The following is a 21,541-nucleotide window of genomic DNA, read 5'->3' on the forward strand; positions in this document are numbered from 1 at the left end:
CCAAAAACATCTCACCCGTATTTCTTTCCCCTGTGCAGAAAAACCCTGCCTAGTCCCTATTCAATAGCATACTCCCACTGCAATGAGGCAAAGTTTAAAACAGCATAAATCTTTCAGTGGTTTCCACTGATGGGGTGGGGAGTGGGGGGGGGGGGGACGATTTTGCTGCCCTCTTGTGGAGAAAGGATATAGAAAATTATCTTTCATCCTTTAGTTCTGACCTAGCAATGGGGTCCGAGGGGGCGTAGAGCAGAATCCCTCTCCTAAGGACTCACTAAAAGCTTATTTTTCCCACAAAGGTCATTCCTGTAAATCAAACTCCATGGACATTAAGAGACCAGCACTCACCTTCTAGCCCATGAGTGCACCTGAGATTGACCGGGACTCTCCTGTCTGTTCCAATCGGTGACATTCCCAGGAGTGGATGCAGAGCAGTCTCAGCACAAGGCCTTTGCAGCTTGTCCCTTCCAGCTGCCTAGCAGGTCCTGTGATTCCCCCTCTGGGGTAGTTCTCTGTCCAGTTCTCTATATTCTTCCAGTCTTCATACATAGAACCTAAATGTTAAGGGCCACATTGTGATCCCCTTCCGCCCACTCACTAACCCCTTCCGCCATGAATACACCAATCAGCCATCTCCAGGAATCAGGTACTATGCAAGTATCTGGGATGTGGCCCTAAGGCAGGAAGTTGTGTAAACCCCTTAAAGAAAAGTAATTGAAAATGGGCTCAGGGCCACGTATCTGCACCGGTTAGTTTTGTGAAGCAAAATGTATTTATTAGGTCCTAAGCATAGTTCTCAGTGCCCCAAACCTCACCCGGAGGCAGATAGGAATGAAATCTATAATGGTAGGTACCTAGGCACATGCAAGCCCAGGATGCGGTGTGGGCCAGCTGTATTCTCCCTGCCGACTGGAACAGTGAAATCGTAGGATCCAAAACCAGGCGGACAGGAGCACAAAAGAAACAAAAAATCAGGGCTGGTCTTAACCCTTAAGAGAGTTTCTATGCTGCTGTTTCCAGGTGTCCTCCCCGGAACCAGGCACAGACCCACCCCCTTCCCCCCAAGCAGTCCTCTGCCACTGACCCAGCTCAGACCCCCCATCCTGCCCAGCACTGCAGAACCAACCCAGCTGCCCCTCATTCACCCATCCCCAGTTCCCCACTCATCCAGCCCCCCACCTGTGCCTCTCCCACCTCCCCAGCCCCGTCCCCTGCCTCTCCCAGCCCCCTCCGCCAGCCCTGCCTGTGCCTCCCCCAGCCCCCCCACACCCTGCCCTCCCTGTGCCTCCCCACCTGCCACCCCCACAGCTCTGCCTCAGCCCCCCTTCTCTGGCTCTCCCAGCCCCTCACCCCCACAGCCCTGCCCAGCCCCCCTGCTCTGCCTCTCCCAGCCCCCCACCCCCAGCCCTGACCTCCCTGTGCCTCCCCACCCGCCACCCCCACAGCCCTGCCTCAGCCCCCCTTCTCTGGATCTCCCAGCCCCCCACCCCCACAGCCCTGCCCAGCCCCCCTTCTCTGAATCTCCCAGCCCCTCACCCCCCACAGCCCCGCCCAGCCCAGCCCCCCTGCTCTGCCTCTCCCAGCCCCCCACAGACCTCCCCTTGCCTCTCCCCGCCCCTCACCCAGTGCCCTGCCCTACCCGCGGGGGGCAGACGGGGCGGGCCCCGGAACCCGCGGGGAGGGGGGGGTTACGAACAATGGGTTCCCATGGCAGCTGCCTGGGGCTGGCCGGAGCCAAGGCAGCCCGGCCCAGGAGAGGGGGCGGCGGGGAGCGGGCCCGGGACACGCCGCCCGGCTCGGCCGCAGGTCAGGACGCCCACCCCCCCGCGGGCAACCAGCCAGAGGGGACCCCGGGGGCAGAAAGGGGGGCCGGGGAGCGTCATGGAGGAGGGACCCCTGAGAGGATGGTGCAGGAAAAGGGGGGCGGCTGCAGGAAGGGGGGAGCCCAGGAGAGGGGCATGGAGGGGGGGACCCCTGAGGGGATGGTGCAGGAAGAGGGGAGCCTGGGGGGAGGGGCATGGAGAGGGGGAGGGGCAGGAAGGGGGAGCCCGGGGGGAGGGGCATGGAGAGGGGGAGGGGCAGGAAGGGGGAGCCCGGGGGGAGGGGCATGGAGGGGGGGACCCCTGAGGGGATGGTGCAGGAAGAGGGGAGCCTGGGGGGAGGGGCATGGAGGGGGGGAGGGGCAGGAAGGGGGAGCCCAGGGGCGGGCCATGGAGGGGTGACCCCTGAGGGGATGGTGCAGGAAGGGGGCAGGGGGCAGGAAAGGGGGAATTCCCCGGGGGAGGGCCACGGAGGGGGAACGACTCCCAGGGGTGGATGGTGGGCAGAGAGCAGTGGGTGGACAGAGGGGGCACAGAGGCTCAGGAGAGCCCGCACAAGGCAAAGCGTGTGGGGGGTATGGAAGACCCTTCTCTGTGCCTCCCTGCTGTGGGCACAGAGGGGGAAAGCCAAGGAGGCCTGGCACTCCCCAGCCAGTGGAGGGCAAGCCCCGGATCCCCTCACTGCCATTAGCAGGGCATCCCAGCTGCTTCCCTTCCAGCCATTAGCAGGGCATCCCAGCTGCTTCCCTTCCAGCCCCTCACCTTCCCCTCAGCTGGAGCGTCAGCTACCCCTAGTGCCCTCTGCAAGTCAGGGTGTTGCAGCAGGGTCAGACTGGGCCCTGCGCTGTCATGCCCCTAAGGAGGAGGAGGAGGAACAATTATCTCTTTCTAGAGTACAACAGAAAACACAAAAGCAGCCACAGTTCAGCACTACCAGACTCTGTGTATCATACTGGCAGCATCAGGCTCTCCCTAGACTGTCACTTAGGCCTGCTGGCTGGGATCATCCAAGGTTCCCTAGTGAATTCGCACCTCTCTCCCAACAATTTACATCAGCCTCAGTTACTAAAGCTGAACACCTTGTTAAAATCTAAATTCACTTCTCCTTCATCCCGCTGCCTCTTTCGTCTTTCTCTGAACAAACTGCAAGGCATAAGCCCCTTTCACTGTCATGTATAGTCAGTTTCACTTTCGGCATCTTCCCTGCTTTCATTTTTTTTAGGCCCCAATTCCTGGAGTTGTTGCATGCAGCTAGATCCTCACTCCTCCACAAAGCCATGCAGGTGTTTTAAAAGCATCTCTGGCCAGTGGAATGCAGAAATAATTATAGAAACATTTCTGTTTGATTTAGCTTTGTAAGAGCTCGTTTTTACATCATCTAAAGTTTTGAGCAACATAACCAAATAAGCTGCTAGCTCTATATTACATTTCATACTGTGGTGTCCTGGGGCTGATCTGTGTCAATTTTTTGGCTTTACCTTGTTTTCCTGCATTTTTCTGATGGAAAGAATAAAGTTTAAAAAATTCAGGACACATTTGAATTGACAATATCCTTGAAAAAGCATCCCTGCAAATGAAGGGATTATCATGAAAAATAAGTGCATGCAGTGTTGTTGTAGCCATGTTGGTCCCAGGATAACAGAGAGACAAGGTGGGTGAGGGAATATCTTTTATTGAACCAACTTCTGAAGGTGAGAGAGAGATGCTTTCCGTCTACACAGAGCTCTTCTTCAGGTCTGGGAAAAGTACATGCTGAAAGCTCAAAGGCTTGTCTCTCACCCCTGGAAGCTGGTCCAATAAAAGATATGCCCTCACTTACCGTGAGAAATAAGTGACACTTTTGCACTTCTATAATCCAAAGACTGAAAGCACGTCACAAATTTAATTGTACCTCATAATATAATGCCCCATGAAGTTAAGTATTACCAGCCACATTATATAAATGGGGATAACGGGGCACAGACTGCTGCTGTTCTACCCACTAAGTAACATGGTCTTGTCAGAAAACATGTGAGGAGAAAGAATAAAATATCAGAATTATGCACTGTAAACACTTTATAACAAACAACTCTAAAACAAGCCAATGCCATGGATGTCAGATAGCTACTTGAGAGCTATTCTCCGTTTGTGTCACTAGCCCCCTCGTCGTGGTATTGAAGTGTAGCTAGGGCTAGCAAAGCAACATCTTGACATTGCACATTTTCTTTGTCTTCCATATCAACTATGTTCAGTTTTCAAGTCTAAATATGAGCTTCAAACTGGCATCCAAAACAAGCTGCATTCTGGTTCAGTCATTATCACTGTCAGTGAAGATTCAAGAACCGGAATTTAGCTGACAATTCTGTTTTTGATACCTAAGCCATAGATACCTCAACTAAAAGATAATACAGGTAGGTCTTCCATGGCTATATTGGCTCAGCAGTGGTATCAAACAGTACTCTTGCCTTGGTCATTGTAGGAAACAGATACAACGAAGGAAACAGAGCAGATATGGAGTTTAAAAAGGGCCATTTCCATTGTCCCTTTTCTGACTGATTAACCATTACTTCGTTCATGTTTGTTTTTCACATGTTATGTGTCATGTTGTTACAGTGAAACGCTTATGGAATTACACGTTTCATCCACATGCAACTGAATATAATTCATTCGGAACCATTATAATGCAAACTAAACAAAAGGTGGGGAGAAGGATTTGTCATTCAAAATGTTGACTTTCAGGAATGGGTTGCACAGTCAAACAGAAAGGACACATGATAGTTCCTCTCTTTACAACTCTGGTGAGGTCACACTGGGACCATCACATTCAGTTTGGGCCATTGCACTCCCAAAAAGACATTGATAGATTGGAGGGGTTTTAAAGATCAGCAGCCAAGCTGATTTGAAGCCAGTATCCTGCAGTTGCCTAAAGGAAAGCCTAAGACCTGAATGGGTGTATAGCTTGGCTAAGCAAACTACGGGAGAGACGTAGACACTTGCAGATATGAGAGATGTGAATGACCAGCAAGAATGGAGAAAGAGAGAACTTAGGGTGGTATAAAGGGGTCTCATTAGAACTAATGAGATAAGGAAAAAATGTGAGAGTATCAGGATCCGTTATTTACCCCTTCACACAAGAACCAGGAGTCATCTAATGAAATTAATAGGCAGCAGGTTTAAAACAAACAAAAGAAGTATTTCTTCAAACAACGTACTGTCAACCTATATAACTCTTTGCCAGAAGGTGTTGTGAAGGCCAAAGCTACGTTGGGGTTAAAAAAACAATTAGGTAAGTTCATGGAGGATACGTCCATCAATGGCTATTAGCCAAGATGCAACCTATTAGCCAGGGATGCAACCCCATACTCTGAGAGTCCCTAGACCCTGATTGCTAGAAGCTAGGCATGAACAACATGGGATGGATCACTCACTAATTGTCCAGTTCTTTCTCTCTGAAGCATCTGGCATTGGCCACTGTCAGAAGACAGGATACTGGGCTAAATGGACCATTGGTCTGACCCAGTATGGCCATTCTTATGTTCTTATTTATTAAATGAAGATATAGTCTCTCAAGGGAAATAGCAGGAGCCCAGTTGACTGGGATATTTAGGACTAGACTAGGCAAAGTACTCAAAATGGTAATGTTAGAAAGGAATGTTCTAGCATTGGCAGGGAGCCTGATAGAGTCTAACAGAAATTAGAGATGGGATAAGAACCAAAATGATTTATAATTAATGTTATAGTATAAGGAAACAGCAGTCACTATCATGGTATGCTCCATATTGACTGCTTTTCCTTTGGTTCTTAAAGGTTGTTATTGTTGCTTTCCTGCACAGCAACTATGAGTTTTGGAACCATGGATGTGTATTTGAATGAGATAGAAAACAATCTGCAGAGTATTTTGTACAACAAAGAGGAGGACCAGGAGAATGAAACCTGGAAGATGTACATGGAGAGGAAGAACATTGTGCTGGAGTTCCTGCACTCTGACTTGAGTCTCCACCTGCTGAAACGCCACCATAAGCGAATTGAGCTTCTGAAAAAGTGCTCTTATTACATTGAAATTCTGCCCAAGCATTTGGCACTGGGAGACCAGAACCACCTCATGCTGCCCACCACTATGTTCCAGCTGGTTGACCCCTGGAGATTCCAGAGGATGAAGAAGTTGGGAACAGTCCAAACCAAAATCCAGCTGTTGCTCTTAACTGACCTGTTAGAACAACTGGAACAGGGGCGGGAGGAGCTGGTCCACTTCCTGGAGACCTATGACATGGTAACATTCCTCGCCAGGTGGGACTTGGTCAAGCAAAAGCTGTCAAATCTGTCTGAGCTGATGGATAATTTCCTTGCCATGCTAGTGCCAGGAAGGCTGTATGTCAAGCATCGTCTGGTGTCAGATGTTGGGGCTACCAAAATCCCACACATTAGGCTTGTTCTGAGTACCAAGATGCCAGTGATGTTTGATCGAAAGGAATCAGTGGCCCATGAGGACTGGGTGAGCCTCAAGTGGTTCATCACAAGTCAACAGTCACAGCCTGAACAGTATGAACTCAGGTTTAAGCTACTGGAGCCCCGAACCCAGCAAGAGAGGATCCAGTGTGGAATAATGCCGGTCACGTCCAACATGTGTGAAATCCGGAACCTGCTGTCTGACAGATCATACAGATTCACAGTTAAACGGGCGGAGACTTACACACTCGTCTATGAACAGTGGCGCGATACCATCACATTGGAGACAAAACCTTATCCTGATGAAGGCATGGAGAGCACCATGTGCGAACCCTGACGGATGAAGCAGCAGCAGAGAATTTTCTAATTTTGTCAATTCAAAGAAGTTGAAGAAGTAAAATTTAAAATGTATTTTTAAAGGTTTTTGCATAAAAATTGAGCTGTTGTGTCTTCAATTGTAATTTTACAGAGTGCCTCATATGCATCTTTATGGGCTGAAAACAACACAGTTTAAACAGTCACCACTGCCCCTCATGCCTCCACCCATCCTTTGCAACGTCCGTTGCCAATGAAGGCCAGCTACCCCTCGTAGTGAGGCTAAGCAGACTATAGCAGTGGGTAAAAGATCACCACATGGTGTCTGACACAAAACAATTTAGGGAAAGTTTATCCACTGTCCGGTGCCTTCCTACAAATCAACAGCTAACCCAGTGCCTTCTTCCCACACAATGTCCTCACTTTTCATTGCCCTTCCTTTCCTCATTGCCCCTTGCCACACCAACAGTGCTCTCTTTACACACACTCAAACACTCACCTGAATCCCAATCCCCACGGTCCCTCACCACTGCCCAGTCTCCTTGCCAAGGTTCCTTCCACCAGCCTCTGCCATGTAGTTGCCCTCTCATTTCCCATCCCATAGTAATGCTCCACAGTGCAGGAAAAGATCCTTTTTTGACTTAAAACAGGAGAGGGCAAAATCTCCAGGGATCATCCTCTATAAAACAGTTTCCTCTGTTGAATATTGGGGTTAATGCTCACTTCCTCTTTTCCCATCTGTTTCTGTCCAGATTCAGTTCTGCAGAATCCTTTCAATTAAGTACAGGACAGATTCTATTCACGCATGGACACATATACACGCACACAGAGAACTCGATCCCATAGTCATAAATAAACATTTTTCATTTTAATAAATTTAATCATCTTTACAATTATGGCTTAAATATGAAACAGGAATGTTGAGGTTCTTATTTAAAAACATTAGAAGCAGATAAAAATATTTGTATCCAAAAATGTTGTTCCAAAGCTGTTACAAGTCTCACGTTACAGACACACACAAGATAAAAAACCTGTCACATTTAAGGTTCCTTAATTTGCATTTCACAACACGTAACATTTTATTTCCATTTAAAAACTGTTTTATTGCAGTGGATCATTCTCTACACAGCTGTACGGCTCCTCAGGAACAGCACTGCAGGCCCACGTCTATTCCTACTGAAGCCACAAAAGATTTTTCTACTGGTTTTACTGGGAGCAGGAGCAAGGGAGAGTGCTAAAATCACAAAGATTGGTCAGATTGAAGCCTGAGACACTGTTTACTCTACATGTAGATCACCTTTCTTGAACTCACATAGGGTTGAAGTCTCGGTAGTGCTGGGGAAAGCTATGCTACCCTCCAGCATGGACGGACATATACCACAAAGGCAATTTTAACACATGCTTGTCTTCTGGCTGAGAACCCAAAGACAGTCCCTCACCCCAATCCTGAAGAAAGAGCAAGCTGTATGGAGTGGGGGTGGTGAGGGTGCTGTACTCCGACCTCTTAGCTACAGTCCAGACCCACCCCGCCATGACTCCGGTCAGACGCACAGAATAGTGGGCTGTGCATGAGGATGGACACCTTTCTGCCCAAACTGCAGCCATTGTGCTGTTCTTTGGGCATGCACCTATGGTCAGCACCAGCTGGAGTTCAACCCCTGATGTTTATGATGAAAGGATATTTCCCAGTCATGGCATCTCCCTAGGAAACCATTCTAATCTCCTATTTTACCATTCACAAGCCTTGTTTTATCAAACTCCGTGATGTGGCCGACAAACTGCACACCATCATGCCAGACACATGCCATTGGATTTATAGTGGGGGCTTTCTTCCCCCCCCCATAATAAAAAATGTCTTCTTTGTCTTTATGTCAATAGTTTTATGTAAGAATCCTTCCATCATAAATAACTGATTCAAATCTCTCTACGCATACGAAGCTGGACTAAATTTAATGAGTCTTTTCCATATTAACTTCTCTGATTCTGTATATCCAGAAGCACAATATCCATAACGCAGTATTCAGTTATCAGTAATAGTCTCTACAAAACATTACATTAATTGCACTTCCTGCTAACCCCTGGCTACTGAGGCTACATGATCAATTATGCGACTACCTATTTACAACCTCAATGCAACCCAGCAGTCTAAGCTGCGATCTCACTGTAGTTTGTAGGCCATAGGGCAGCATTTTCGAACACAAGTTATGAGACCAATCTCTTTCAGAATAAGTTTCCAGAGAGGATGTGATCTGTTGCCTTGTAAGATAACAGTGACTGAACAAAGTACTTCACTCTATACTTTACCGCACAAGGTGAAGTAGTTTGGTGGGCCAGGGGGTGGGTGGTGTTTTGTTTTTGCTTTTTTAAATACGAACAAGTGGAAAATGGTACACGCAAAGGTGACATGGCTAAATGATGCTCAGCAGTATCAAACTCAGCCCCTACAGTGCGTCTGATTCGCCTCTCATTTATACCAGTTGTACGCTGGTGTAACCTGCATTCTTTCCATGGAGAAACTCCAGATTTACACTAGAGGGAGGAGAATAAGGCCCACTGGGCTTAAAGGGACCATGGTGAGTGTGTTAGCTATACAATGTTCTCTCTGCTGGGATGTGTGTGCTATACTGAAGTGTTTACCTTAAGGATTCCAATACTGTCTTTCACCATTCGTTTCACTAGTCCACAAAGTGATCCCTGTCCAGAGTTTACTCTGGAATCGTAAAAACAATTAGTTTGCAAAAACAAGGCCTGTTTGGAATCCTTGAGATACGAGGCTTCAATGTGGGACAACTATCAGGCCTAAGAACTCACCTGTTCTCTGCCTGTGGCACATAATAGTTTAGTCTCTGGAGGGCTGTAAAACTTTGGTTGTTGGGCTTAGTGTGCAGGTGCTGGGTAATGTTAGCGGCCTGTGATACAGAAGAGGTAGGTCTGGATGAGCTGGTGATCCCTTCTGGCCTCAAATGCTATGACCAGCCTTTATCCAGTGCCCTTTAGAAATACGGAGGAAGCCTTCTACATTCTTTCCTCAGACATGGGACTTGGACCCATATGCTGCAGTACTAGAAGAGCAGATGTGCTTGTTCTCTTTTACCAGAAACCAGGTCTATTACATGGCAGGAGAGCAAGCAAGCAGTTTCAAAACAAGAAACAGAAGAAGGAGAACCTTCTCCACAGGTTCTGCACTTTCCATGGCTGTACACAACTCAAACCTAACAGGAAGGATCACGGAAATGGAGTATGACATTACACACTGGCTGTTCAGGTTTTCTTATTGCACATTCCTTCACTTTGGGAAAGAAGCCCTGCAAACGCAACACTCATTGATCCCTAGTATAACTCTTGTTGAAGTCACAAAGGTCAGTAGTTACACCTGGGGTGACACTTGGCCCACCTTGTTTTCATTTGATACAAAAAATGTTGCAATGGCAGCTTGGCTCAGTCTTACACGGCCATCTACTGGTCCCCATGTGTTTGGTCTTCGGGAGCGCTGAGGCAGGCACACATACAGTCAGAACTGGAATAATGAGATTGCCGTGCTGTCCCCCATAAATATCATGCCCACATAAGCTGCTCCAGCTTAACAAGGCTTCAATGCTGAGCACACTTTCACTACTATACAGGCATGATCGGAACTGAATTATTGGGAAAAATAACTCCTGTTCCTGTCAGCCTCCTGTTCTCTAGTGATCCACACCTCTCAGTTCATAGCAATTTGGCTATTTTAAAAATATATACACATACATCTCACGTGGCCAAAAGCACGGGCCTTTGATTGCAAAGCAAAGTTCACTGAGTTAAAAGTCAATAAGTTAGAAGCAGCTTAAAAAAGAAGAAGAATGGAGGAGGGAACATTCTTTACACAAGAGGAAACATTTTCAAGTAAAACTAGGTGGGCAGCTTAAAAATATCTTTACAGTGTCAAAATCTGCTGGTAGAGGTTGTCCCCCATGGTCTTCGTTCTCTTTATACTGGTCACCACAATCTCCTTTGCACTAAGAGTTAATATGTCTATTTATGTCTTGGCCTTGGCTAAGTGATATTTACCTATTCATAAAGGCCAAGAATATTTCATTATCTGGGTTTTGTTTTGGTTTTTTGGTTTTTTCCTTCATTTAAAATAAAACACATTGTTTCTTCTGTTTGAGAAATGAGATCGCCTTAGTAGTTTCCTGGCCTTGGTTTCAGAATTCATGGTAGCACTTGGCAGCCTTGATCCTATTATGGCACATCACAGCTCAAGCCTGCAGCTCTGTCACATGCCATCCTTCAGCTCCTGATGAAGTGAAAATATCTATTTGGTCCCCAAAGAATAGCTGCTGTCACAAAAATGCAGGTTGGGGATTCCACGGAAGCTCTCTTGGCTTCCACAAAATCTGCCCCTGCACCCATCAACTTCCAAAGCTTTTTGGTTTGCAAATGCTGGAAGTCTTGACATAAGATTGCCTTTTCATTACAAGAAGTTTAAGGGGAGTGGTCAAGTGCAGCTTGCCAATCCCTGGTGCATTTTCTTCACTGGTTAGTGCCTGACGGGTAGAAAAGAGGTTTGAACACAGCATTGTTCTCCAATGGACCCATCAAACATTTCAGGCAGGGACTGGTTTATCCAGCTGTGATCTATTCACATCAGCGAAGGGCTGACTTCTTCCTGACCCGAATGTCGTGAGCCGAAGTGCTGCATCCCATCTGTTTGTAATGCTCCAGCAGTCTCCTCCACAAAGGGTTGGATTCCAGGAGATAGCGGTTTCCTGTTGGTAGAAGGGAAAAACCAACAGTGAGCAGAAATGGCTAATCTGTTTCCATAGAACACTTGGCGGACCTGTCTGTAACCTCTGGGCCTAGAGAAAAAAGCCAAACTGTGCTGGATAAACTGGAGGGACATTTCCTTCAGCCCCAAAGTCCCCAGCCATGGCCCTACCATTGCCACATCACTGTAAATGTATCCTGTCCATGTGACCAACAGGGAAATACCAACAGGTCAAATTCTGCTGGACTAGAGATCCAGCATGCAAGCAAAGAAAGAATATGATTAAAAACAGAAACAAGACAATACACGCTGAATGTATGTTAAAAACATGGGAGAGATGCCTATGATCACTGCTCTCCACTCTGAGGGGTAGTTCAAATACATGGGGTGGTTCCCAGCCACTCGAACTTCAAAATCATTGACGTCGTAATGTTAGAAAAACGAAGACAGACCATCTTCTTCTGCCTCTAAGTTCGGATCCCCACTTCCTTCTACAGCATTTCTTCTCCCACCCTAGCTTCATGCACCTTCCCAGAAGACTCACCTATAATGCAGAGCCCCTCTTGAGCCCGAGTGATGGCTACATTGACCTGGTTTGGGTCAATAACAAATCCCAGATACTTCTTCTGCCAGCTTTTGGTGGGATTCCTATCAATATCTGATCGAGAGCAGGAGCGTACAGTGGACAGGATCACATACTTCCATTCACTCCCTAGAGAGAAGGAATTGCACCAATTTTATTGATGGTGAAGTTAAAGGCATTTAGCCAGAAAGTGTCCAGCTATGCTTCCCTACTGGAATAACATCCATTCCTCTACAGCAAAAGTCTAGAATATCGCAGCTTACAGCTGTGTTCCTATGGCATTTGGAGCCATTACTGTATCCCGTCGTCATTTTTACGAGAGCATCTGCCTTACTGCAGACCCTGGCTCTATGAAGAATGCTCACTTTAGCAACCCCAACCTCCCCTCCAAGTGTCATTCACATTTAACTTCTTCCCTTATGTTCAACAATTGTGCTCCATCCATGTGGCTGGTTTTCTGAGACACAAAGATTTGGGGGATTTCTTTAAATAGGTATTTCAAGGGCTCCCCTCGCTGCTGATTGTGACCAAGAATCACCCAGAAAGCCAGCTCCGTGGGGTCTCTCCCGGTGGCTGAAGCAAGCCCTGACCCATGAGATTTGGTGATTCTGAGTGACAAGGTGCTGTACCCCACAGGAGGATGGAGAAGGGTAATGACCTTACTTCACACCAGCTGGAAGCTGAAATAGAGAACTCTGCCATTCCCTATGGACCTTACCTTGGCTTTTCATGATGGTGCAAACTGTCATCCCACGGACACCCTCCTGGGCGAGACGTTTGTTGACCTCCGACACCTGGGCGTTGTACGGGCTCAGGATGGCAACACTCACTGGCTTGATGGTGCCATCCAGGGTCAGCTGCTTTGCTATCCTCACCTGAGGGGGGACAAAATGTGAGCTCCTGCTTGTTGTTGGGGCTGGGGGGGGAGGAAAGGAAACAGCCTTTTCCTTCATTCCACACATAGGTGGAATTGCTGTGGAGGGACAGAAGAGAACAGGTCCTCCCAGCTTCAGATTGGGAAGGAAGGAGGAAGAGAAGACACGAGGTTCTCTCCAGTTTTATGCCATCCCATTGATACCCCACTCAGTGATGCACTCTGGCTTCTTGTCCACATGGCCCCTTTCACCAATGCTGTTTTGGTCTGTGGTTGCACCGTTCATCCCATCCTCTCCATCCACAAGGCACAGAGACCAAGGTGGTGGAGGAAGAGACTGGTGTCGAGTTAGTCTTGGGCAGCAAAGCCAGAGATTTTAACGTTAAAGCAAGGAAACTCAACCTGGCTCTCCTAGCCCTACCCATGGCGCTCCTAGGACTCAGTGAGGCATAGCACAACTCTTTGCTGAAATCACTGTGTCAACCCGGGAACAAGACAATTAAAAAGAAAAAGGAAAAAAAAAAATAGATGCAGGATGATCACATCTTGGTTTTGTGCTGGTAGCCACATTATCGAAGGGTGAGCAAGGGCTTCACACTCTTACACTGTGGAGAGCCTTTGCTAGCTGCAACATCAACAGGACCATACATCTTTGAACTAGTGCTGGTTATTTCAGCAAGCCCTGACCAACAATGCCCCTGGCAGACCAGAGCTGCACTGGCTACAGCAGCGTTTAAAGGCAGCAGTTCTTAACATCACTCTAATGCTTTCCCCATGACCAGCATGGGCACTGGCTTGTGCTCACCAAATGGTGCTGTAAGCCGGGCTTTCCCGAACAACCTGGCCCAGCCCCACCGGTCAGACCAAGCCTGGGCCTGGGCCTCTCACTGGACGTGTGAAAATGAGCGAATGGCAGGGGCTGCCTGGGGCAGTCTACGAGATTCCCCACGAGCTCCTGTCAGCTTCAGTACTTCCACCAGGGCGCCATAGACACCAGCCGGTCACTGGGGCCATTCTGTTCCTGGCACTGAGGGCAGGGAAGACTCCTCCACTCTCAATGCTCCCTCTGCTGCTGCCAGCCAGGGAAGACAGCGTGGCTAAGAGGTGGTGGTAGTCTGGCTGCATCAGGGACTTGATAGATGCAGGGAACAGGGGAGCAGCCTCAGAGACGGGGAGACAGGAGTAGCCCTATCCTTCCCCCAAGCTGAGTCCCTTGGTGGGACTCAACACTCACTCTCCTGTTACCACTCTAATCTGTCCTTCCCTAGCAGGATACGCTCCGTGCACAGAAACCTGCTCCTGCATCTCACCGGGACGCATTGTGGTATTTCACGAATGGCTGATCGATACAAAGACTCTCTCTAGCACACAGGAAGGTAGGGACAGAGCTTGTTTGCTTTGCGGAAAACAGGGGTGGCTGGCAAGGAGCGTGAGACTCCCTGGCCGAATTTTATAAACGCAGACTGATCGTGGGTCTAAGACAAAAAGTAAATCCCGATCAGCACCAGCCTGAGAGATGGTATGAGAACAGTGTCGTCACAGCTTGTGCAGTGGGCACAGAGAGGGTCGTGCTGTTTCAATGGATGCATTGACCTTATTAATGTTTAGATCTTATGCGTCTCTTAGCAACTCCTTTCAATGACAAAATGGCAGCTGCGTTGAAAAGACCAAACACCACCGTCAATGTTCGCAGCTGATTGGCTGAAGAGCATTTCAGGCTGGATAACTATTAAATGAGACCCACCTGGCAAGCAAACAATACCAGATGCCAAACAATATGTCCATAAACCCAAGTGCTGCCTTACTCCACCCTCACCATCTGCCAGCAAAAAAATGCCCTGCTGGCTACTTACCACCTGTTCCACTTCTTCCAGGTTAGCCCTGGAATTCTCGTTTCCCTCCTCAGTGGAGACCGTCAGACTCTGCTCCTTCCCCTCTATGTGCCCGAAGATGATTGGACAGCCGATTTTGTATCTGTGTTCAAATGCGCTGGTAGGGCGTTTAAGCTCAGGGCAGGTCGTCAGATTGCTCATGTAAAATTCCTGGGATGGGAACCTGCAGATGTCCTTTTGCTGACAAATCAAAAGGAGAGACCCTCAGGTGAGTAACAAAAGTGAGGGCCCCAGGTCCCACAGTACCTCTTTAACCAGGCTGTCTACCACCAATTTCTCAAGCCGTAGCTCTTCATACAACCGGCCACATAGCCATTCTTAATAGCCTCCAAAATGCTTTCCCTATGGAAAGGGCAAGAAATTCAGTGTCACCTGTATACCGATAGATATGGACAAGAGAGCAGGTGTGTAGAAACGCATTTTGCATGTGCCAACAGCCAGTTGTGACAACTGGGTACCCAGCCCCTTGAGTTGTGTCTTCCCAAATCAATCAATTGCATGGGCAAAATCAGAGGCTGGGCAAAATTTTACCCATCTGCTATTTATATGTCCAATGCTTTACAGAAAAGCTCTTCTGACAGTTAAACCAGAAGGCAGCGCCCGCTCAAGCAGCACGGTGACTGCCGTTTTGGCCTGGGTCAGCTAGATCAACACTTGTGCATTCTATAAGGCAGCAATTCCTCCAGTACTGAACCCACTGAGGATGGCTATTGCTAATTAATTAATTCAGAGCCGTCCCAGAGCCTGCATTATACAGGAGGTCGCTTTCAATTATCACTATCGTCCCTTCCGGCATTAGGGTCTATGAATTATTTGTATTGTGACAGCACCCGAAGGCCTGAGTCAGGATCAGGGCCCCATTGTCCTAGGCACATGGAGACAGGGACTGCCTTTCCATAAGAAATTACAGTCTAGTTTATGACAAGCCAACCTGTGGGTGTAGCTAACAAACAGGAGTATAGAGGAGGGTATCAGTGATAGGAATATGTATTTACTGGCTAACAATATGCCAGTCAGATTGACTAAAGGGTGAAACTCAACAGATCAGTAACCCCCCGTGACTCTGCACCTGCCCATTGTTAGCTGGCAATCTATGAGACCAGAAGAACGAGTGAAGAGTTGGCCAATGTACTAGGGAAGCTGAGAAAACCATGGTCAGAAAGCTCTTCTGCAGTGAAGAGTGCCCTATCCTGACTAAAACAGTATCCAGGAAGGCTCCCCTAAAGTAAATACTCAGGGCAGACTGGATTATCAGAGGAGATGTTACAGCAGAATATTTGCATCCCAACAGGCTGGAGCAAGCCAACAGTATTTCCTATGGCGGGGGGTGGGAGAAAGACCACCAGGGGACTCCTACCATGCGGTACTGCGTGTCCAGCATCTGGGCTTGGTCCCGGTAACGTTCAAAGAGGGATGTCTCCATGCCAAGGCTCTTGCAGAAATCGTTGTGGACTACAGGCCGCAACTGCTTATGGTCCCCAAGCAAAACAACCTGGAATATATGGAGTGAAAACACAGGCTCCAGTTCTCTGCCTCTTCTACTCCACTCCTTCCAGTTAACTTGTTGGAGGAATGTGTGTGAAGGCACATACATTATTACTATTTATTTCTATTCGGGCAGCACCTACAAACCCCAATCCAGGATCAGGGTCCCACCAAAGAACACAGTCCCTAGCTTACAGTCGAGGTGTCATTTGTTATTCAAGACACTTTGCTGAGCAAGAGCTTGCCAGAATCTCCGTTATATTCTCCAACTTCAGGACCAGGGCCAGGTGGGTCAATAGGACAACCACAGCACATCTCGTCACATTGAGATTGTCTATCCAGGCCAGCACGTTTCCTGGCTGTAGTGCCAAATGCCTCTTCCAGAGCATGCCAAAATAGCATCTATTTTTCTCTCCAGCTCCATATGTGCTTTTAGGAGAGTCAAGCCAAAATATGGATTTAGCATGTTTGAAAGATTGCACTTGTGGGGCTGAGATGAGATACTTAGGTCAAGTAATTAGCTAGTGAGCATACGGACCAGTTTTATACTGCAGTTGTCACCATCATAATAGACCCATTAAGTGTGTGTGTTTATATACTATATTGACGTGTGTGTGCATGATGTATTTGGGTACGCGTGTTTATGCAGAGCGGTGTGAATGCAGATGTACAATGTACACCTCCGAGCCTGGGATGCATCACACAGTTTGACAGGAGTTGAGCTTCCCTTGCAAGGTAAAAGGGCAACACATAATGGGGCATAACGCCCAGCATCCTAGTGCTTTGCTTGGTGCTCCACCCTGACGAACAGAAGGAGGAGACACCAGAAGAGTGCATGCATCACCACAGGAGCCATCAGGGACAGCCTTGAAATACAACTGCAAACACAAAATACAACTGCAAACTTCAATGAGTAGCGAGGTGCAGTCTAGAGTGAGTGCAGAGCCAATGGAGAGATCCTCTGGTTAGGGAGTAATTCCAGGGGCAACTGCCAGCGCCCTAATGACTTACCACTGGGAGGGACTCACCTTTTCCGCCTTCACGTAGCTGACCAGGGGTATGAGGGTCTCTGGCTCGGTGGACATGGCGCACTCATCAATGAGGATCTGCTTGACGTTCAGGTTGTCCACAAGGCAGGCAGCAGAGGCCGCAGAGCACGTGCACAGGATGACATTGTGGCATTGCAGCTCACGCACACGGGCTTCTAACAACAGGCTTTTGTACCTGTAGGTGAAGGTGAAGGAGGTCAGATTCTGTACTAGTGGCAGAATTTGTGAAACTTTCACCTCTGCTCAGTTCCTATTCTGGAAACGGGATACACCTTCCCAAAGGGTTACACCCTCCCCTCCCCCCAGCACGGCCCTCTCCATAAAGGGTTTCCCACAGGCCCAGTTGGAGACACCCTGGGGTTTGAAAGCTATGGAACCTACATCCCCAGGCCTGGTAGCTTCGTTTTTCAGTCCAATAGCCCAGAGTCTCATGAACCACACAAGCGGAGCCCTCGAAGCAGAAATCACTCTAGAAGCACTCACAGGCTGCAGTGTTACCCTAAGGAAGTATCCCTGGATGTTCAGTTCACAACAGAAACTGCTTCATCTGATGCATATTCTCTCTCGGAGGATGCAGAGGGTTACTGTCTCCACAGCATATTCTGTGCTACAGGGTCAACAGGAGCTGGTTGTATTTGTTTTTTTCAAAAAAAGCAACCTCAGGAACATGATGTGGTTTGTTCTTTAGTTTCAATTTCCAATCTCAGCAAAGGCTAAGAGGGCCAGATTCTTAGCTGCTGTAAATCAGCATAACTCCATTGACTTCCATGCAGCTATGCTGATTTAGACCAGCTGAGGTTCTGGCCCAGCAACTGCATCTTAAACCTCTCCCTGATGGGGATGTGAGTAACTGCACTGTGTTGCATACAGGTACTGGCTATTTCATACTAATACACGCTCCAATACAGCCAACCACTGCCAGACCTCTCATGTGGGTCTCTTTTCACTCACTTCTTAACCTCCTCTTCTGATATCGGCTCTTCTCTTTTCACTTTTGTATCAAAGTCACGGATTTTTCGCCAAAGAGGATTGGATGGCTGCCGGATTCGGTGATGCAAAATTATTTCACTGAAATTTAAAAAAAAAAAAAAAAACGGGATTTTTCAATATAAACGTTATACATACCCACATCCATGCACACTGGGAGATGTCCCGCAACAACGGAGTGTACCAGCTTGGTTATACACCAGCAGCATCTCTAAGAAAATACGTCCCAGCTTTTACATTTTCTCAGGCCCTAGGCTTATTTCTCCCTAGATGGGCCAAAAGATTTTCTTCTTTCTATTCCAGTTAGTAAACTGAATGAATTTATAACAAATGTCAACATTTGTCAAGAGAGCTCAGTAACCTCTTATTTCTGAAGTTATCCAGAAAAGAAGATGGCTTCATTCTAAATACATGTCCCAGACATGTCCAAGCATCTGCTAGGGCTGGTGGACAGCTGGAGGGACACACAAAAGGGGCCAATCGACAGAAAACCCTCCACTGAACATACTCAGAGAGGGAAAACGTAGGGGACTTAACAGAGAGTACACGCAGAGAGTGGCCTGGCATAGGCAGAGATGGTGGAGCCTTGTTCATGATCTGATGGTGCTGGAAGGATTCAGATTCTACTCCAGAGACCCTCCTGCCAATAGTTCCCACTCCCAACCTGCAATTCCCCTGTATACTGCAATATGATGTATTTGCACTCTCCTGAGCAGACTAGAGGATGGCTTCCTCGGCTCCACAGTGGGGAGAACTCAGGACACACTCTCTCTTTAACCTGCTTGGGGTTGCACTGTCCTACCTGAGCTCCAGCTTAGGTTTTGCATCCCGCAGGGCTTTCCGGGACAAGTGCCGGCTGCTCCCGGGGTAGGGGAATTCCATCGACTCCATTGCCTCGCCATAAACCCTCAGAGGCTTCAGGTTCCCCTTCATCTTCAACAGCATCTCTGGGGAGGGAGCAGAATAGACTCCACTGAGTGACACCAGGACTCCGGCTCTCCTAAGATGCCCCCCAGGCAACAAGCCCTTTTAGCCTCAGGGTCCCAATATACAGCCTTGCACTCAAAAAGGCACAGATCTCCAAGCTCCTTTGAGAGCAGGTCAGTGAGGGATCTTTTATAGAGCAAAGGGATGCTGGAGCAATCCCAGCCTTCAATGCAAGCTGCACCAGGCACCCTGAGCGTAGGGACCATCTGCTGTTTAAGAACATGTATTATCTCGCTTTGTCAGATGTACTATTCCTACCCCCTCTGCAACTTCTCAACTGCCACTGCCTTGTTTGCATTTCAGAATTTCAGCCTAAGTAGTACACTAGGATCTCTTCCACCTTCCCACCCAGCTCTCTGAAAAAACGGGTAAATAGAAAGCCTGTATCACGTGACCCCCAGCAGTCAGCATGCCAAGTTACCTGCAACAACGTCAACAGACTTGTTGGATGGGCCACAGTACAAGATGCATTTTCCTGCTTTTTCCTCATCGTCCAGAGATGGTTCCTTCTCCAGCCTCTCCTCATTCAGCTTGTTGAACCAGTAGACAATATGGACCCCAACCACCGTCTTCCCCGTGCCTGGGTGAAACAAGGTCTGCTGAGAATGTTCCGACATACCGTCGTTGGCAAGTGGAGCAGAGAGACTTCCAGGCTGGTGTGTTTGAGAATTTAGAACTGAATGGATTTGCACAGCCCTGAGTGTCACTGCCCCACCCCATTTCTGTGTCGCTTGCGTGTGGTCCCACAAAGAACACGTCACTTCAAGGACCTGGCAGCAGAGGAGAACCCCAGGCCAGGCCTCATGCAGCTTCCATAAAAAGTGCTATCACCCATATACACGCATGCATGTACCCCCTCTGTCTCACCTGGTGGTCCCTGGATGAGAGTGAAGGGTTTTCTCAGAGCATCTAGGATTGCCTTGTTTTGACTTTGGTTGAGCTTCCTCAGGCTCCCAGGGATATCAAAGGTTTTTTGTGCCAGGAGTTTGGATTTTTTCTCTGCTACATTTAAAAAAATAAAAACAAGAACACCCAACAACTTTAAACTGAGATTACAGAGGGCACCAAACAAGAAGCACACTTTGCAGTGTCATTGAGCACGGCATGGTCCAAGCGTAGGACTCAGAGCCAAGAGCTCCCAAATATAATCCTACTTTGACACCAACTCCCTCTGCCTCTGAATCACCTGTAAAGATCCAGAGGGTTAAATGTTAACTGCTCTAATATGGCGGCTAGGTCCTGTGACTCCATTCCCCTTTGGAAAGAGGAATCCCTAGCCAGGGAACAGAGAAGAGGCAGATGCTGAGAACAGCAGAGCTCTATCTGGGAGCACACTCGCTTCTCTATCATAAGGACCTGGGCAGACAGCTGGGACTCCTGGGGACGTACCTAGGTGGAAGCAGGTAGCCACCACACAAGGGAGCTGGCCCAGCCCTGTCACGAATGACCTGCTTACTGGCTACCCATTAACAAAGGTAACCTGTGTCAAACCCAGAACCAGGACTGTGCATATATCTGGGGCCTGTGAGATCTCAAACCTCACATCAGCTAAGAGACCCCATGCAGGAACTGAGGGAGATTTTTTTTTGCTTTTTCTGCCTCGGTTTGCCCATTCACAAAGTACAGATCACTCTTATTCAGCTGCCTCACAGAGGCATTAGTTAATGGCTCCCAAGGGCTCCAACGAGAGTGGTATAAGCACAATAGAAGTGGCAGTGTGGCCTAGTGGATAGGATGCTGAACTGGAACTCAGAAGACATAGGTTCAGTTCCTGGCTGTGCCATTGGCCCGTTGGGTGATCTTAGGAAAGTCACTTCCCTGTGCCTCAGTTTCCCCATGGGAAGAATGATACTTGACTTCTTTTGCACTTCTCATGCTCTGAGAGCTATGCATGAAAAGCGCTGAGATCGTAAGAGCCAGATTGTTTTATTATTATCACCAGGTATGGTCTTAAACGTGGCCCACTTCCTTTGGCAACTGAGCAAAAGAAGCCTGTGAATGTTTGCACCTACCTGTCTGAGGAGGCTCCTGGCCCAGTGCTATGCTCTTGGCGAGCATAGAGGCACGTTTCAGTTTCCAGATTGCATTCTCCTTCCGGCTGATAGAAGGGAAAACAGAGAGTTACTGAAACATAAAGCCCCACATGGTGAAAAACACGACACAGCTTTGTTGAACTGCCTTTCGGTATCCTACCACTTTGCTTTGTTCATTCAATGAAGGCTCTAAGCAGAAAGCTAAAAGCAATTTGGGAAGAAGTTGTATTGCAATAGTGTTACTCTGTACAGGTGACCCATTCCCTGCCTGCATGAAGAACTGAGCCAGGCAGGATTTGGGGGCAGAGGATTACATTTCACAGAGCAGCAGGGAGCACAGATCA

The 21,541-nt window shown here is 48.1% G+C and overlaps 2 protein-coding genes across 7 annotated transcripts in view; one reads left to right on the forward strand and one right to left on the reverse strand.

Moving 5' to 3' along the window:
- Window positions 1-1,686: 1,686 nt before the first annotated feature.
- Window positions 1,687-6,596, forward strand: FNDC11 (fibronectin type III domain containing 11). 6 transcript variants are annotated; one of them, XM_074969610.1, is made up of 3 exons: window positions 1,687-1,806; window positions 4,413-4,498; window positions 5,607-6,596. In XM_074969610.1, exon 3 carries the CDS (start codon window positions 5,638-5,640, stop codon window positions 6,580-6,582), a length of 945 nt encoding a protein of 314 aa, XP_074825711.1. In that variant the 5' UTR covers window positions 1,687-1,806; window positions 4,413-4,498; window positions 5,607-5,637; the 3' UTR covers window positions 6,583-6,596. The 6 variants fall into 6 exon arrangements, with proteins under 6 accessions (XP_074825711.1, XP_074825712.1, XP_074825713.1 ...); XM_074969611.1 differs by having other exon boundaries at window positions 5,633-6,596; XM_074969615.1 differs by lacking the exon at window positions 4,413-4,498 and adding an exon at window positions 4,052-4,210 and having other exon boundaries at window positions 1,774-1,806; window positions 5,633-6,596.
- Window positions 6,597-7,471: 875 nt separating this feature from the next.
- The window catches only part of HELZ2 (helicase with zinc finger 2), a 53,716-nt gene continuing 39,646 nt past the window's right edge, over window positions 7,472-21,541 (reverse strand). The window contains exons 10-20 of the mRNA XM_074970300.1: window positions 21,177-21,262; window positions 20,032-20,166; window positions 19,586-19,744; window positions 18,980-19,124; window positions 18,142-18,258; window positions 17,170-17,365; window positions 16,014-16,148; window positions 14,618-14,836; window positions 12,609-12,765; window positions 11,852-12,019; window positions 7,472-11,308 (exon numbers count right to left, since the gene is read on the reverse strand). Coding sequence (XP_074826401.1) covers window positions 11,187-11,308; window positions 11,852-12,019; window positions 12,609-12,765; window positions 14,618-14,836; window positions 16,014-16,148; window positions 17,170-17,365; window positions 18,142-18,258; window positions 18,980-19,124; window positions 19,586-19,744; window positions 20,032-20,166; window positions 21,177-21,262 — 1,639 coding nt within the window. The 3' untranslated portion in view covers window positions 7,472-11,186. The remainder of the gene's footprint in view (window positions 11,309-11,851; window positions 12,020-12,608; window positions 12,766-14,617; window positions 14,837-16,013; window positions 16,149-17,169; window positions 17,366-18,141; window positions 18,259-18,979; window positions 19,125-19,585; window positions 19,745-20,031; window positions 20,167-21,176; window positions 21,263-21,541) is intronic.

This window comes from Natator depressus, chromosome 13 (genome assembly GCF_965152275.1).
Source record: "Natator depressus isolate rNatDep1 chromosome 13, rNatDep2.hap1, whole genome shotgun sequence".
In the NCBI taxonomy this organism is placed as follows: domain Eukaryota; kingdom Metazoa; phylum Chordata; order Testudines; family Cheloniidae; genus Natator; species Natator depressus.